The sequence below is a fragment of the Melospiza melodia genome, chromosome 2 (assembly GCF_035770615.1).
Source record: "Melospiza melodia melodia isolate bMelMel2 chromosome 2, bMelMel2.pri, whole genome shotgun sequence".
Lineage (NCBI taxonomy): Eukaryota > Metazoa > Chordata > Aves > Passeriformes > Passerellidae > Melospiza > Melospiza melodia.
Window position 1 is genome coordinate 28,697,448 of NC_086195.1, and position 17,500 is coordinate 28,714,947.

The 17,500-nt window shown below is 37.9% G+C and overlaps 1 protein-coding gene across 1 annotated transcript in view; it reads left to right on the plus strand.

The window, feature by feature from the left end:
- Positions 1-1,820: 1,820 nt before the first annotated feature.
- Positions 1,821-17,500, plus strand: part of TMPRSS7 (transmembrane serine protease 7) — a 28,835-nt gene continuing 13,155 nt past the window's right edge. The window contains exons 1-9 of the mRNA XM_063148230.1: positions 1,821-2,003; positions 2,730-2,860; positions 5,112-5,179; positions 6,210-6,403; positions 7,184-7,222; positions 10,831-11,059; positions 12,341-12,471; positions 13,668-13,780; positions 15,347-15,453. Coding sequence (XP_063004300.1) covers positions 1,832-2,003; positions 2,730-2,860; positions 5,112-5,179; positions 6,210-6,403; positions 7,184-7,222; positions 10,831-11,059; positions 12,341-12,471; positions 13,668-13,780; positions 15,347-15,453 — 1,184 coding nt within the window. The 5' untranslated portion in view covers positions 1,821-1,831. The remainder of the gene's footprint in view (positions 2,004-2,729; positions 2,861-5,111; positions 5,180-6,209; positions 6,404-7,183; positions 7,223-10,830; positions 11,060-12,340; positions 12,472-13,667; positions 13,781-15,346; positions 15,454-17,500) is intronic.

The following is a 17,500-nucleotide window of genomic DNA, read 5'->3' on the forward strand; positions in this document are numbered from 1 at the left end:
GCTGCATCAGCACAGAGTTTTTGTAGCCACTGTATTAAATTTGGCATCCCACACTGAAAACTGAAGAGTGAAATTCTCAGCTGGTTGTTTCCTGACTTTCATGGTCTTCTTTCTCATCAAGTGTAATATAATTTGTATGGATGAAAAATTACAGTTGTGTCCACACATTTTAGTCAACAACAGATCACTCAGTCTTTGCAGGGTACTTTCTGAGAGGCTTCAAACAATGCAATGCTGGTAAATATGTGAGCACCTTGTTGCACACTTTCTCCTCATCATCTACCTGCTGTAGCTCTGCAGAGGCCTATTGAGCACAGGGATTGAGCACAGGTAGATCTCCCCAAGACAGGGGCAGTGTGTGTCTTCTAGAGTGAGTGTGAATTCCTTGGTGTGTTTTTGTGTGAGCACAGAAGGAGATAGGTGATTGGACAGCAATTTGTCCCTCAGAGTGAGGCTGTCAGCATCTTGAGCAAATCATAGACCAGTTATGGTCATAGACCAGGACATTGTCAGAGCTTTTTGATTTGCACTGCTTAAAAATGATGTGCCACTTAGAGAGGCCTCTGAGTGGCATAAATCAGCTGTGATACAAAGGAGACACTCTTTGAAGATGCTGTTTAAATTAATCTTGCTGTTCAAAAACCAAGGGAAAAAACCTATTTGTTTTGGTCTTCATCTTGAAGAAGTTCAGTTTAATCTTCATATTAAATATGAAGATTATCTTCATATGAGCTCCTGAGCCACGTCATTTTGTCTAAGACTGTTTTGTGCTTTATAAAAGACTGTGCACTGAAACCCTTGCTGCTGATTTCTGACTGGTATTTGTCAACACCTCCAGTCATGGACAAGCCACAGCTACCTAAAGCCACTCCTTCAGAGCTTCCCTCTCACTGGCATCAACATGTTTTCAGAGTATTTTTCGTGAATGCTCCTTGTTTATGTAGCAATATTATCTAACTTATGCTATAATTTTTATGTAAGGAGGAAATGCGTGGTGGGTTTTGGTTTGTTGGGGTTTTGTTGTGGGAGTTTTGGTTTTTATTTTTCTTGTAATTTTATTCTTGTGCAGCTGAGTGTAACAGCTAAAACAGCATTCATATCTAGTACACATAGTCAGTAATGCTCTGAGTGGTCCAGGAATTTGCCAGCTAAACTCTGAAGAGATAAGACAATGAATTGACTTGAGAAATGTGATTGAACCTCTAGCTGATCTCACAACAAAGCATTTGACTGTGACAGGAGATACCTTAAAGACAGACTTTTATGAAGTGCAAGAGACTTTTCAGGCAGCTCTTGCTGTGCCTACAGCAACTGAGAAACATTTTTTATCTGCTTAAATGTGTTGATTTGCAGAGGAAAATGCCTGAGGCATGGTGGTGGTGTCTGATACAAATGGGCTTTCCAGAACAGACAAGATGTAGATACCTTATAGGAAGTGGAAACTACTCCTGCAAATATAGAAATGGTCATGTAATCTTTTGTATCTAGATGAGATGATCAGGACATATTTTGGATCCAGCTTAGAAAATTTGAGACTGTAGTTCAAAATAAACTGTCAAGCATTTGGATATCCAGGTGATGATTTTGTGCAGGTCCCATCTCAGCAAGACTGTGCTGTGCTCTCCTGTTCACTGGAGTTAACTTCTCAGAGGGAGCCAGATATGCAGGAAGAGCCTCTCCATAGCCACTGCTCCACAGCCTGAAGGAAGTAGAGACTTTTCTCTGAGGAATAAATTGGTTGAGACTTGTTGATCAGTTAATTCCTGCTAGAAACATTCCATGATTTCTGTTGTCTTTCACCTTATTTTAGGCAGCCAACATTTCAGTCCAAATGGTATCTGCAGAAGACAAGTTGGCAAAGAGGATTCTGGCAAGGAAAAAGCATGACAAATTGAAGAAAAAAGATAAGTTGCTATGGAATTTTCAAAACAAAATAATTCTATTTACCCTCATTCTATTCATTTTAGGAGTTGTAACATGGACATTACTGTGGCTCTTTATTGGTGAGTTGCTGAAAGTTCATGCAACTCCATATATCATTATCGCCAATAGTACTTTCAGATGACTTTAGGATCTCAGTTGTCCTGAGGGCTGTTTCTAAAGTAAACATGGAAATTTTAAAATGGGGTCTGAAAATCTTTTGTCTTTGCTAAGACTTAACAAGTAATAAGAAAAACTGGCTTTAGGGAGCGTGATTTTATTTCAGGGGTATGAAAAACATTTTAATGTGCAAGCTGATTTGCACAGACATGACAGGTTTTTATGAGCTTGATTCCTCAGAAATTTTGCCTTCCGTTGTGTTTCTTGGCCTTCTGAAGTTCAGATAAGTACATTCTTTTTCAGAATGGATTTAAGGAAGTAAAAGGGGAGTAAATTAAATTTGTGTGTAATTAAGCATTAAAAGCTATGTTTTCCTCTTTAGGCCCCTGATACTAATACTATCTAAAATACCTTAGAGATGCTCCAGAATCTGGATGTTGATACTGCCTTCAGTTGTGCTGGCTTGTTTGTATGGTGGTGTCTTATCTTTTGTGTAGGTAACAGGAGCTCATTAACCATAATTTGGTACACATCTAGAACTGTTTGGCTATAAAAGTGTAGCGTTCTTTGGGTAGTTGTTTCAAACTACAAAGTTGATTAGGCCAAATAGATTAATTTGGTTTAGAATTTAATAAAAAAACCTTCATTGTTATTAAAAAAAGGCTAACTGTCTTCTTTGTTTCTTTCAGTTCAGGCAGAAAACAAAGATGCATTGTATTTTGTTGGACTGTTTCGTGTTGCCAATATAGAGTTTCTTCCAGAATATAGGCAGAAAGAATCAAAGGAATTCCTCTCTATGGCACAGACTGTACAGCATGTGGTAAGATGGGTGGGCTGCTTGGTTAGCAAAAAAGATCAGAGCTGTGGACAAGGGATGTTTAGATACCATTGAGGCTGCTGTGGTGTTCTTCTACCCCTTCCCTCTCAGAGGATTATGTGCAAGTGGTGGCTGTCTGGAGGTATGAAGGAACTGACTGCTTTCAGCTTGTTAATCACAAACAGTTCTGAATGGATCTGGTTTTTATATTTGACTTAAAATTTTCCATACTTTATGATCTGGGACTAAAATTCTACAAAAGTCCTTAAACTCAATGGCCACCTTTGAAACATCAAACAGACAAAATCTCAAAATTTTTTGCATTTACACTGGTATCTTCTGCCTTAAAGCATCCATATTTACCCTAGGGATCACAAACATATTTCAGACAGAAATTTCCATTTCCTTCTAGTAGTAGGTATTCTAAAGACCGTTATACTTCCCAAATACCTTGCATCAGTCAAAGCAAAAATAGAACTCTGGATCAATAGCTGCTCTACAGTGGGAAGAAAGGGGTGGGGGGCAATCTTGGTTAAAAGGGAATTTGACTTTAAATACATTTGGTGTAGGCAGCAAAAATACATTTTTGCCAGGAATGCTATCCACATAAGGATTCAAGCGACTGTATGAAAACTACTAAACAAAACCAACAACAACAACAACAAAAAATGTTAGATGAAACCAAGAAATTTTTCAATAATTACTAAGTTTTTGTCACCTTATAATGTGAACTAATGTTCCTGTTTTTCAGCTCTTTCCAAGTCCTGCATATTAATTGTTGAAGTTCTTTCAGATAACCAGTACAGGGCATCACCTTTCCCTGCTATCCATGGAGCAGCTCTAATGTCCTGTATTTCTTGTGTCTTGCTCTTGTCCTGCCCATGTCATACATAGTGGAGAGAGGCACCAGAGAGAAGGTGTTGAGCTGCCAGTGTCACCACCTCCTACTTTAACATTACTCAGAATTTATTTTTTATCTGTGAGCTTTGCCTGAACTTATCAATGGATTTTGGGATTTTGTTTGTTGTCCTCAAAACCCTTTTGTTACTGGCTTCTGACCCAGAGACCCCAAGTGGTGGTAAAAAAACCTCTCAAGATAGGTTCTTTCCATTTGATAGTAGCAGTAATACATAAAATCTCTTGTACCTTAATCTAGAGCAAAATTGAGCTCTACCCACCTTTTTTAGGCCCTTAAAATTATTGTTTAAACTTCCTGTTTCAAATGATGAAGGTTAGGGGTTAATATGGATGTGATTTTTACAGTGTTTGCAATATTCTGTGTCATAGTCCTTTGCACATTAGTTTTAATCATAAAGCAGCAATAAAGCAGCAGAGTGATGTCCAAACAGCTTGAGGTACATGCCACCTTGTGGCTTTGAACAGGACGGGGAGAGGAAAGTTGTTGTCACACCAGTATTATCACAGCCCAGCAACAGGGAGAATCAGGAGCTTGCTTTGCCCAAAGACAGTCCTTTGGCAGGGAACAGGAAGAGATTTTGCTTCTCCACGTTTTACACTGTGTTATTGGAAAGAAATATATTAATACTAAGCTGTTGATGAAGAAAATAGACACAAAGGAATCAAAGTGCAAAAAATTCCATGGACACATTAAAAAAAGACTAATTCCTTAGCTGTGAGTGGAATCAAGCACTAGGGTTCTCATCCAGGGAAGGTGTGGAGTCTCCATTCTTAAAGGTAAAACTGGAAATGGCCCTGAGCAATGTGGTATAGTCAACCCTGCTTTGAGCAGTGGGATTGTACTAGATGCTCTCCAGAGGCCCTTTCCTATCTCAGTCTTTCTATGATTCTGTGGGAAAAGCTCTGGTATGTGCTGTTCACTGCACCTTAGTAACAACACCAAAAAAAGTGTTGTGAATGTGTGCACATTTTTTGAAGTTTGGCCTTAAGTTTTAGCATCAGGATAGGGATGCTCTCTGTGTTTGGGATTTTCTGGGTGAAGGATATGCATTGTTGTCAAAATTCTTTTATATGGAAAGAGCATTATTGTATATATCAACTGGCCATAGGCAGAAGATTTGATGTTTCCTAGGAATACTGGATTTATTACAGATGCATTGAAGAGCCGGTCTGTTCATCTTCTCTTCTGCCTAGCTTGGCTGATGTATGTCTGGAAGTGTGTGCATGTTGCATAACCTTGGTGGAAAATAGGTTGCTCCTAGAAAAGCCTAGGCATTTAGCCTCTCTAGGGGTAACTGGTTTTCAGAATGCTAAATCTTTATACTTTGTCTTTCAGATGAACTTGGTTTACACAACTTCTTCTTTCTCCAAATTTTACAAGCAGTCCACTGTCTCAGAAGTCAGGTAAAACTGTGGTTAAAGTAATTGCATTTCTGCTGGGCGGTAGATAATGTAATAAGCCCACAAAACAAGCTTATTTTTAATAGTTATAATTCAATGTCTTTGCTATGTACTTGAACTGATAGCAAAATGGGTTTATAACCTATACCAATTCACTTAACAAAAGTAAGGCCAAACTAAAGTCATATAAACAGTTCCTTGTCTGCAAGAAATACAATGCAAGATGAACAGAAACAATGTCAATTAAGAGGTTTGGTAATCCTTTGGCTCATGTAGAAGTTTAACCACTTAAACATGCTGTTGGAGCACAACTCTGTGTTATTGATTAAATTGCACATATTTTGTGAGTAATGTTACTGGAGTAAAAGCATTTTCTACTTAAGATGAAGGAAATCTATGCACTAAAGTATTCTTACTCTAATATTCATGTTTGCAGCAAATGTTAGAAGTTTAGTTAGTTTCAAGCATCCAGAACCAAATACATTTTTGCTTCAGAAACTGGAGGTTTTTGGGCTGTGTTTGATTTAAAGGTCTTTCTCCCCACCAAGGAGGGAGAGATTAGTGTGATCATACATGGCCTCTAATGTGTTACCTAAATAGTCTAGGAATCATTTCCTATATACTGCAACACACTGTGCAGGGTGAAATACATACCACTGCAGAGCTCTGCATTTCTGGAGATGATAATTCTACTGTTTGTGTTCTACTATTTATGTTTTGATCTTTAGGAAATAGTCTAGTTCTAATTCATGTGGAGACAATGTGATTTCCATAGAATCTCCATAGTTAGGGGCCCTCAGGAAATCAGCCTACTGAATATTGCCAACTGGATGTGAAGAGTGTGTTTTTGTGTTTTGAGATTTGTTGTGTTTATTTATTTGTTTCTTTAGTGTAAAATATACATTCACTGGGTTAAAGTGGAAAATATGGAAATGAGCCACGCACTTCTGAATTTATGCTTCAGAAGCTTGGGCTAAGAGTCTAGTCTTCAGAGAACTTCCAGAAGTGTGATAACCTGAGCTCTTTATTTCAGTAACAACAACAATGGAGGCCTTCTTATTCATTTCTGGATCGTATTTGTGGTACCACAGGCGAAGGGGCAAGTGCTGTGTGAGGATTGTGTGGCTGCCATTTTAAAGGATTCCATTCAGACAAGTATCATCAACCGGACTTCGGTGGGAAGTCTTCAGGGCCTTGCAGTCGACATGGATTCCATTGTCCTAAGTGGTTAGTAGTAGAACACATCCATATCCTTGACAAAATACTTCATTAAGCAAATATTTTTATTTTGGAGTAGAAAATTCTATAAATAAATTAAAATCTTGATCCTACATCTCTAGCTTCTATTATTAAAATTGTAATAGAGGAAAAAAACTGTGAAGAAAAATGAGATTTGAGGTCAAATCAAGGTGCAAATTGTCCTTGTAAGCAGTGATTGCAAAACTTCCTGTATGTGGTTATGTTCATAGTCAGGAGGTAAAATGGAGTCCTTTGTAGGCAGATTTGGGTTTGTCTGTGATTTTAAAAGCATAAAAACATGAAGGGTTAACGTGGATCACTTCATTGAAAATGAGACAGATCACTCCTTTATTAAAGATTAAAGAAGAGATTATAAAAGGTGCCCATTTGCTAAATAACTTTCGTGCCATTCCTGTCTGGGGAACAAACTCACAACCTGTGATTCAAGCACATTTAATGTACTAAGCTACAAAATCTTTAATGACTTTCCATTCTAAGGGCATCAGCCAGAAAATGACGTTCAGGGTACCTCTATCTCAGTCCTTCAACTGACTTTGATTGCTTAATTGCCATGTAGTATCTTCTTGCCTCACCTCCAAAGCTGCTTGCAGAATTTTCAGAAATAAAGGGGGCTAGGGCAAACCCTCTCACTGAGAAAAGTGTTTTGTCCTGTGTGTTCAGTGTTAGGACTGAGGTGTGATTGAATTAAACCCTGAATTCTGGATTTCAGGCAAACAAGAGGACTCACACAACTTTTTTTCTATGCAGCAGGTCTTCGGTCAGATTATTGGTCAACAACGGGAACAGGTAATTCACCCTTTTGGCAGCTTCCTGTAGAGGAGAGGTGGAGAACAAAGCTTTTAGTTTAGATACTGTTCAGTGTTAATTTAAGAGGGCTAAATTCAGCCTTGGCATTTAAGTCCTGACTTACTAAAAGGATGACCAAGAGTCTTGCATGTAACAAACACAGGAACTCTCTACCTTTAATCTGCCTGGTAAATTTTTAGATGTACCTGGTGACATAGTAGGAAACTAACTAAATCAGGTGTTTGCTATTCATTGTGTTGACCAGCAGATTAACCTTTTCTTAACTGGACAGTAATGAATTTAATATGCTGAAAAAGAGCATGTGTTGTCCATGCTTTTGTCCATTCTTTATCCACCTTAACTCCCTTTTCTCTAAGGTTAATGGTGAGTTATTCTTTTGAATGAATTCCCTAACAGTAATTACTTTTGGCAGTTGAGTTTTGCCAGGGTTGTGGGAGACACTGTTTGTACACCTGCTTGGTTTCATTTTGTAAACCTCCAGAAGAGTTCTTTTTCAGTGTGCAAAGCACTGAATAAGCAGGTCAAAAGTACAGTACATCTACCTTCAATAGTACATGGAGTAGGTATCTAGAAAAAAGGTGCTACTAGGCTGAGCAATAGTACCACACCTCTGATGGGGACACCTGCTAAGACTCTGTTGGGCCAACTGTTATCAATCAGCTGGGGATGTGTTGGCCTCCCTTGCTACTTGACACAGACTGACTCTTCCTCTTGAGAAATCTCAATTTTTTGTTTTTTAAAGGGCTTTATAGCTTTCCATGTTTGTGTTTTTCTTTCCTGAAACATTTTGTTGCACTTCTACCTGTGATTTTTCACTTCTGTTACCTTGTAAAGGTTTTAGTTTGCATATTTTTTTTGGAATCCAACTACTTTTGCCATGCAGCCAAGTCAAGCTCTGCTAGTTCTGAGGTCCACAGGCAGACATCAGGTCACAGAGCATGGTCCAATGTTTATATTGCTAACAGCCCATAATTTCTCAAAACTCAAGTCAACTTTGCTATAGCATTCATTTGTATAAGCCTCCCAATTTAAACTGCAAAGCAAAACAATATTGGCTTCTATCACATCTCATTAATGTGCATTTTATTTCTATCAAGAGTTTTACGTATTGGTGTTTACTTGCATAGCAATTTCATTTCCCACTTCCATGTTCCAGGGTGGTGAAGTTAGCCCACTTGGAACGTGGTTCCAATTTATTCCAGAATGCAGCCCTTAAAACAGAAGAAATTAAGAAGAACGCAACACAAATATTGTTGCTAAGGCTTTGTAGGACTTACGTGGTGTCTTTTACACAAAGGGAGAAGGATGACCTGCCATATTTTAGATATCTTTCACAGACTTTGTATAGGTACCCACAGGTTTCACATGATATCTGTGGGAAGTGTGGAGTGGGTATATAATGAAGTTCCTGGGGACAAAGAGCGTGGATGGCCACAGTACATGAGAATCTTATACTGATACAATTTTATTTGCTGGGGTTCTTTGACTGTGTCTGTTTAGGACTATGGAAATGATGCAGAGGTAAAAGTGAACATGCAGCAGCACAAAATGAATGAGCATTGGCAGGCTGTATTTTGAGAGCAATGGAGTTAACTTTGGGTATGGAGATGAACCCAGTGTTTGGTTCAGGCACAGAATGGAGTGCAGATTCATTGAAGAGTGGTGCTGGAGAAGGGACTTGTGGACATCCAGCTGATGTGAGGTTCTTGCATTGCCATAATATCTGATTATGCTGGTTTTCCTTGGCTGAAGACTTTATCCAGCTTTGGTTTCAAACCAGCATGCTTCAACTACTTGTAGTTCTAGAGTCAGTCTGAATTTGACTGTGCCCTATAGCAGCAGCGACCTCTTCCCATTCTTAATTACTTAGTAGAAATAATGGTAGTTACATATAATTTTAGAGATTATGATCAAGATTGGCTCTGCTAAGGGTGACTAGATAAGCACAAATAACTATTATAAAAATAATTTTGTTGTGAAGAGATAAGAACAAGGAAGAACAATTACTTAAACAAAGCTTTTAACTTTTTAATTCATTTAAATGGAATGTGACCCTTACAGATTGTTCGTAAACATTCATAGCATTAGTTTCATGTTACATTCAATCATAGTTTCAAGATTGTAATTTGGAAGGGGAAGTTGGATAAAGCCTGCCACTTCCTGTCTTGATTAGCTACTGGTTAAAAGGTCAACATTTAATTTGAGTCAACAATTGGTAGTAAAATTTCACAGTGCTCTTAATTGGTGTTCCATGATGGTAACTATTTGAGCGACTTATGTTTGTAATAGGCAGAAATTAGGGCAAATACTCACTTTTGATCTTATTCTCCCTAATTTGCATTTTTCTTCCTTCTCACCTTTTAAAGAGCTATGTTAAGAGTTTTAGACATGACCAAACAAAAATTCCCTAAGCTTTTTGCTGACTGCTAACTGCAATATTGAATTGAAATAAAGACCTCGATATATTTTATTTGGAATTGCAGTTGTTCCAGCTTAATTGGAAAATTGGATGCAAATAGGGTAATATTTTTCTTATCCTTGTCTAAATTATGACACAAATTTTTACCCTTCTTAAAATGAATGTTGTGTAGGGTAAGTTGCATAATTTTTATTTCCATTGTTTCCATTTGTTTCCAGTGTTTCCATTTCTAATGGTGATTTCTAACACTGCAGAAATTTTCAGGACTGGGCAGAACAAAATCCTGGTCTGAATTCATTTTGATTCTGCTTTGAGCAGAATGTTGAGCAAGAAAACTCCGAGCATCCTTTCCAAACTAAAGGACTTGGTGAATCTGAATTTGTTGCTAGCACTTCTAGTTCATGTCATGATAAAACATTGAGAACCTTGACATTTGATCAATAAAAAAGCTGGGGGCATACAGACATGCAACTGTATTTACCTTTGATTTTGTTTTATGTATTTTAAATATCCTAATGTCCGTAGGGGCAAGCAGTACATTTATGCTTTGAAAGTAGATGAGTATGTCCCAGTGAAGAATTAAGTAATTTATCCTCTAGAGACTCTGCAGAACTTTAACTGCAAATTGTACAAAATGGCACTGCTTTAGCGCAAATACCCTGCAAGAAAATACCCTGGCAACATCACTGTTGGCCATGCTCTGTACTTGTTATAAATAGACTGTTCTTGAACCACAGAGTTTTATCTAAGATGAATGACACAAACTGCCAGAAAGGGAGGCTTCACAAGGTGAAAGGGGGAATGGTTTTAACCTGAAAAAGGATAAGTTTGGGTTTAGGGTAAGAAAAAATTCTTTACTGTAAGGGTGGTTGCCCAGAAAAGCTGTAGATGCCCTTTGGACGTGTCTGAGGCTAGGTTGGCTGGGGGTCTGGACAATCTGGTGGAGTGGAAGGTACCCCTGTCATGGCAGAGAGTTTGGAACTAAATGATCTCTTACAACCCAAACCACTCTATAATTCTATTATTACTTTGCTTTCCAAGTTAGATATGCCTTCATAATTTGCTTTGGTTTAACACACAAGTTTTAGGGTTTTTTGTTTTAATGCCATGTGGATTTAGAAGTTTTGGAGTGATTGTGTCCAGTGTTGAAAATGTGACATTTTCACAGGAACAAATTGCATGTATGATCTCTATGCTGACCAACTACATGAGCACTTTCCTCTGGATACCCAAGCTACCTCAGAGAGAACAATCTGCTATTTTAAGCTTATTGCCTCTGTGGGCCACCTTGTCCGCCTTTCCATAGTATCCCTTCAGATTGAAGCAGATAACTGCATCACTGACTCACTCACCATTTATGATTCTCTGATGCCAATCAAAGATAAGATACTCTACCGGTGAGTATAAATTTCTATTAAGAATTAATTGACAACTTTTGGGTTTTTTTCTGAAGACCTATCATCTTCATGTTTTGGTTAGTTTGGTTTTGTTAAAATTGTTCTGATCTTCTTGTATTACTCACATAACACCTGACAAATTAAAATTTCTTGGATAAGTTATCTTGCTAATAAAAGGGAAAATTTTCTTCAGTTTTTTCTCTTTTTTTTTTAACTGCATCTTCACCTAGCTACAGAACTATGAAAAATTTGCGCACTACTGGGCAAAAGTTTCTGTTTCTTATCAGGAAACAGATGCTGACTGAAAGAGAATGTCAAAATTTCCTCCCTTAAGTAAGCTATTCTTTATTAAGATTAGTGCTTTTCAGATAAAGACTGAAGTTCTGAAACTAAGTCTTGTGATTTTCACTAACTGGCACTCACTAGTTCAGTGCTTTTTTTATCTGCTCTACTTGTTTAGAGGGTTATGAAAATCTTGACTTGAAGCTGTGATGGGTTGAGGGATGCGGACTACCACTTTTTTTCTTGGTCTTCTCTGTCTTTAATGATCCATTATGTTTGTTTAGGAACTTTTTCTTTAAAATCCCTGATAATTAATTCCATAGGACTCTGTAAGTCAAAAGGAAACAACACCATCTCCATGAAGTAGACAAATGCTCAGCATTTTCACCTCTGAAACCTTTTCTCTGGCATTTCAGTCTGTGGATAAGCCTCAAAACCAGAGCATTGACTTTTCAGTCCTTTTTGAGAGCTGTCCTGTACTAATCTGTATCTCCAATTGACTTGGATGGTGCTCACTTACATGTTAGTATCTGTAGAGGACTGAAGATGTCTGCTAAGTAAGGCATATGGAAAGTAATTTTTTTTTTAAATGAGACTACTTGATTTGCTTAGGTTCTTAATTTCTGACTTGAAGAATAACTTTGTTGTCTTTTCTACTCCCCAATATGAAGATAAAACTGTTGGTCTAATAAAATAAGATTTTTATTCAAGCTTTTTGTTAATTTTTCCTTCATTCATTTTTACTGGGAGTGAAGGCTGGAAGTCATCATCTCATAGAGTGAAATATTCCATATTAGTTTTCATGCAATTTCCTTCATTTTTGTAAGAAGAATTTTGAGTATTGAGTTTTAAATTGCCCTTGTAACAGGTATATTTTTGTTCAAGAGCATGGAGATTTGACTGGACTTTGAAGGAGGTAAGATCTGAACCAGTGGAAAATTTATGTAGAGTGAGAATAATGTGTTAATTATGTATTTGCTCTTCTTTCTTTCCCCTCAGAGCCTGTGAATCAGCTGATTCATTGGTGTCACTTGTGTCCACAAATAATCTCATGCTGGTAATATTTAAGGCAGCACAAGTAAAGGAGCAAAAGGAATTCCATGGCTATTTTGAGGTCATTACACAAGAAAGTAGGTTTGTTTTGTGTTTGGAAGTGTGTTTATTATATTGTTTCTTCTTCTGAAGTCTCTGTCATGTTTCTGACTATGGAAAAATGATTCCTGTATTTGAGTTTCTCCTTTTTACAAGTGCCTGTCTCCCCTTCACCTTCTCTGCATTACTGCTATTGAGTAATGTAATCCGAACAGACTGGCTGTGAAGTATGAACACAAGAGGCTGAAAGCAGCCCTGAATTCAGTTGGCGAGGACTGCAGTGTGCCAGTAGATGGGGCTGTTATTTCAGGTGTAGCAGTGGTCGCCCTTTGCCTTGGGACTCGGGGATCATGTTAAAAGCGGAAGGATGACAGCACTAAAAACTGCTTTCAGAAAACAAAACTTCAGTTGCTTTGTCTGAATCTGCTATCAGTCCCTGCCTCCTCAGGAACACAAAAGAGTCTGTAACGTTTGTGCATCAAGCTCATGTCTTTATTGCTTTAATCTTTAAGAAATGCTGAGATCATAATCACAAATAGTGCCAGGAATATCATGCTAGTGACCCAAGAAAAATCTCACACAACTCAGTGCAAGGAAATTCAAACTGCTCAAAAAGATGCTGCATACTTTTAATGTTGACAGTAATTAAGCCTTAAAATATCATCATAAAAACATGTGATAAATCCCTCATAATAAACTTCAAGTTCTATTCTGCATGGGCTGTGGGTTCGTTTGTTGGTTTTCTTTAAGTCGAAGTTTTCTTTGTTTCTCTGTGTGTGCAAGTTTGTCTTTAATGAATTCTGTAAATCCATTGAGCTGTCATCCAAAAAAGTTTGGTTTCCAGGAGGCTGATTAGTTGAGTATGTTGTCCATTTCATTTCTAACTGGCTGCTTTCTAAGACAAGATGTCCCTGTGTAGTACTGCAGTGTGGATGTATTGGTATTCTTGTTTGCAAAACTGTCTTCAGTGAGATAACGTAGATTTTACAGGGTGTTCTTCTGGTCCTGCAGAGACCAACACTTATCCTGGCTCTTTACAGCCTTTGTCTTCTGTGTGCATTATTGGGAAGGGTCTCTTTTTACAACTCGAATCCAGCTAAATATAACTCCTGACCTGCCAAGCTTTGCAGTGACAGACTTCTGATAAATTTGGATGCTTTAGCCCACTGAATAGCTTTACTGAAAATATATCAAGGTTTGCCCAATTTTGCCTCCTTTTATTTTTTTTCCCTAGGGTGTGGGAGAGCAATAGTGACAAAAGAGGAAACAGGCTATGAAGGGAGAATCACAAGTCCATATTACCCAAGCTATTATCCTCCAAAATGCCTGTGTGCATGGAACTTCCAGGTAGCGTTATTCTTTCTCTCTTAGGCACTACTGTGTGATTTGGGCACATAGAGCTTAAGTAAAGCAGATGTTATTGAATTGGCAGTAACCTGCATCCTCACAGATGCAGTAGTTTAAAGAAATGGTATTGCTGAATAGATGGCTGTGCTCAGCTTTTTCTCTTTCTGTGCACTTGTTTTTAAGGAAGAGAACATAGTACCTAAGCTGTCCTATTACAAAGGTGAAGAGTTAAGAGTTTTGATATTAAGCCCGCAGTATTACTTCATGGCAGGCAATGCAAAACTTGACTGTTTTTAACTCCTCTCTTCCCACCCCCAGAAAACTGAATGAAAAATATGGACAAAAAACCTAACCTAGTTATTACTGCCACTTCTCTGGTATCTTTTCATATGCCTAATACATTTAATTTGTCTTCAGAATGGTCTGTCCTATCAGCACAATCCTGTGGTGTTTGTTTAATTTGGTATCCTTTTCCTGCATCATTTCATGCACTCTCCTGAAAGTAAATTGCTGAAAGTTGATGTTGTTTTAAAGTACTTCTGTTTTCTCTGACATGAGTGTTTCCTTATAAGCGCTGCTGAAATAAAGTCTCCAACTTAGGCTTTGCTCTTTAGTGTTTTCCTCTCTATGGAATGTAGCAATGGATATGATAAGATCCACTTTCTACCCATCTTTCTGCTTATGGTACTCATGTCTTGTTAATCTAGTAACTGACTACAATGAATAACAGCAATATAAATGAAGTCAAGCTAGCTTACAGCCTCTTCCTCTTCTAAAATGATGAGGTGATTTTTGGGGGGCTAAATTTACAGTCTTCAGTTCACCCTGGACTTCTGATAGAAAGGTTTATTGCTCAAACAAGTTTCATTTTCAGTGCTGTATTTTCGTGCAATATTGAAAATTTGCTCATTTCCCAAGTTATATTTTCGATAAGAGAGAGGGAGAAAAATTTTCATTTCTGGTTTTTTGCCCTGAATCAGTCCTTGTTTTTAAATGAACACTGCTTTGCCGTGCAAAAAAGGTTCTTTTTATGAAAGGAATTTCCAATTAAGTATGAACACTTGTGATTTTGCTGGGTTTAGAAATGTTTTGTAAAATACAAAAGAATGCATGGCTGCGCAGGTGCTAGCAGAAGACTATAATAATGTGGTAGAAGTAACTCCTAGCATTACAAATGTGACACAAGCATTCCAGGCAGTATCTTAACTCTAAAAATCCTCTGAGGCTCTGTGTCCTTACACGAGTACATTTGGATGTATTTGAGTACTTTGATCTTGATACAAAAGCTGCTTTCTATGGCCACTGGCTCTCTAAAGATGAGAAGACTATTGGCTAGAGGGGGAGAAAGCCTGCAGATGTGGTGGGCCTGTGCCAACCCTAGACTCAGGACTGAATAGCTGGCAAGAGTGTAAAGTGCTGGATGTTGAACTGGTGAAGCCAGCACAGCTCCCAGGGTGTGGCAATGCCAAGCTCCGTAATTCCTGAAATACATTTATACACTTTTATGTTCTATGCCCACAAAAGGAAAAGGAAGACTGCTTGCACTATCTTTCTTGCTCACAACAGACCCCACGGAAGAGCCTTGGTATAGCTCTGAAGTTCCATAACTATACCATTAGTGAGAAGAATATTAAAGGCTGTGAGCGAGGATGGTGGAAAATTAATGAACACATGTAAGTACTCTGCATGGATTATTAATGTAATGGTACCAAATAAGCCATCCCATCACTACTGCAGCTCACTCAGAAAGCTTCCACAAGGACAGAAGTAATTCACTGGGGTGTCCTACCATTCTTTCATTTTAGCTGATGATGTAACAATCCTTATAAAATAAGAGTGTGCGTGTGTGTGCGTGTGTGTGTGTGTGTGTATGTATGTATATATATATATATATATATTCTCTACTGAAAAGTACCAGAAAGATGAAGACAAGAGTCTGTGGTACTCTCTGGAGAGAGAGAAATGGAAAGAGTTGGATGAAGATTGGTGTCCTGTGAACTCTAAAATAAATCTGTGTTTTCTGGGGCCACTAAACAAGGTCTGGTTAAAGCCCTTTTAAGTGTAATTTAATTCTATGATTGCTCAAGAGAACAACAAATCTAATTAACTTCTTGGTGATTTGGAATAGAACTGTAACTGCTTCCTCATTCCAGTCACTGACTATTGAAAGAGAAACTGCACAAAGTGGCTTTCAAGAAACCACTGTTTTAGAAGTATTTTTTATTCAAATATTGCTGCTGGTTTTTAATTAAGATACCACTGCTTTCCCAGCATATTGTCCATCCATGCTTTTCTCAGTTTCAAAGTCAGTATCTTTAGAATACTGGATGATGAGGCAAGGCTAGATTTAAAACATCCTTTTTTTTTTTTTCTTAAACTTCATTCAAATGGGAATCTCAGTAAGATTAGTCTTGAAACTTAAGTTTCTGAACTCACTACTGAAACTAAGTGAATTAGGCCCTTAAGAGTACAACTGAAAGAATTACAGAGAGAATAAAAAGCTTCATTTGTTCTTGAATAGCATGTTGTATTTATAGAGTGAAAATTCAATTTGAATCTCCTACAACTGTGCCTTGATGGGAATTGGTTGCTGGACTAGATGAGTACATAAAAATACCAGTCATAACACACTACATGTAGTATGTTTGTGTGATTTTTGGGGGTCTTTTTATGAAATAAATTGAAAGATTTCTGATATTTGGGATGTTTGAGATAAAAAACAAAAGCAAAATCTGGAGGAAAATATTATAATAGGATCATAGTGAGGAATTCTCTGACACCGAATCCTGAAAGAATATGAGCAGCTTTTTGACAAACCTGCCAATTATGCGTTCCACAGAATCAAATGTCCATGGTATGATTTTTAGAAGTCCACTCAGGGTTACTTTTGAAGTAGTGCACAAGAACACATGCTCCTGCTTTCTGTTGCAAGTTGCTGGCTATAGTTATAGATCAAGACAAGCTTTCCTTTGAAAGACTGTGTTTTTCATTGAAAATAAGGCTTTTGAACCTTTCATTTTCTGTCCTATATTAACTTTTGAAGGGGAAAAATATGACTTCAAGCATGAAACGTGGTGATATGTGTTTTTTTTGTTTTTGTTTTCCAAATTTTAACTGTTAATGAAATGGGGTGGGAGGGTGCAGGCAGGGGACCCCAATTTTTCAGCCCCTTGCCGTTGCAGCCTATGGGATGTTTATTCTGCTATCTTAGATAAAAATAGTTAAGAACCTTTGGGATACTGATATTAGTAAACCCTGTGAACAAGCAGGTGGTGCAGATAAGGTTCCATCAGACCTCTAGGGACAGCTTTCTCTAACCAGAGACACTGAACATGACCATGCAGTTCTTCCTTGTCTTTCTTCCAGTTGACATACAATGCTTCACTGCCTTGTCAAAGAAGTTACAGCTGATGAACTTCTTACTTAAAATTCTCAGAGGCAGGAATACCAATGAGTGTCTTATGAGGAGACTACCAGAGCTTTATGTGAACACAAAGGTGCTTTATTTGTCTTAAAACTGTTAGTGCAATATGCCCTTGTTTCTGCTACAGCATGCATGAATCTGCTCATCCCCTGAAAAATTATCCTACTCGCTTCTCCAACATATGGGCAGAATCCTCTTAATCAGTTTCTCTCTGGAGCAATGACACAGAGTTACAGATGGTCCATTTGCCCTGGACCTGGATAAAACACCAGCAAAACACCAGCAAAAGGCTCCTG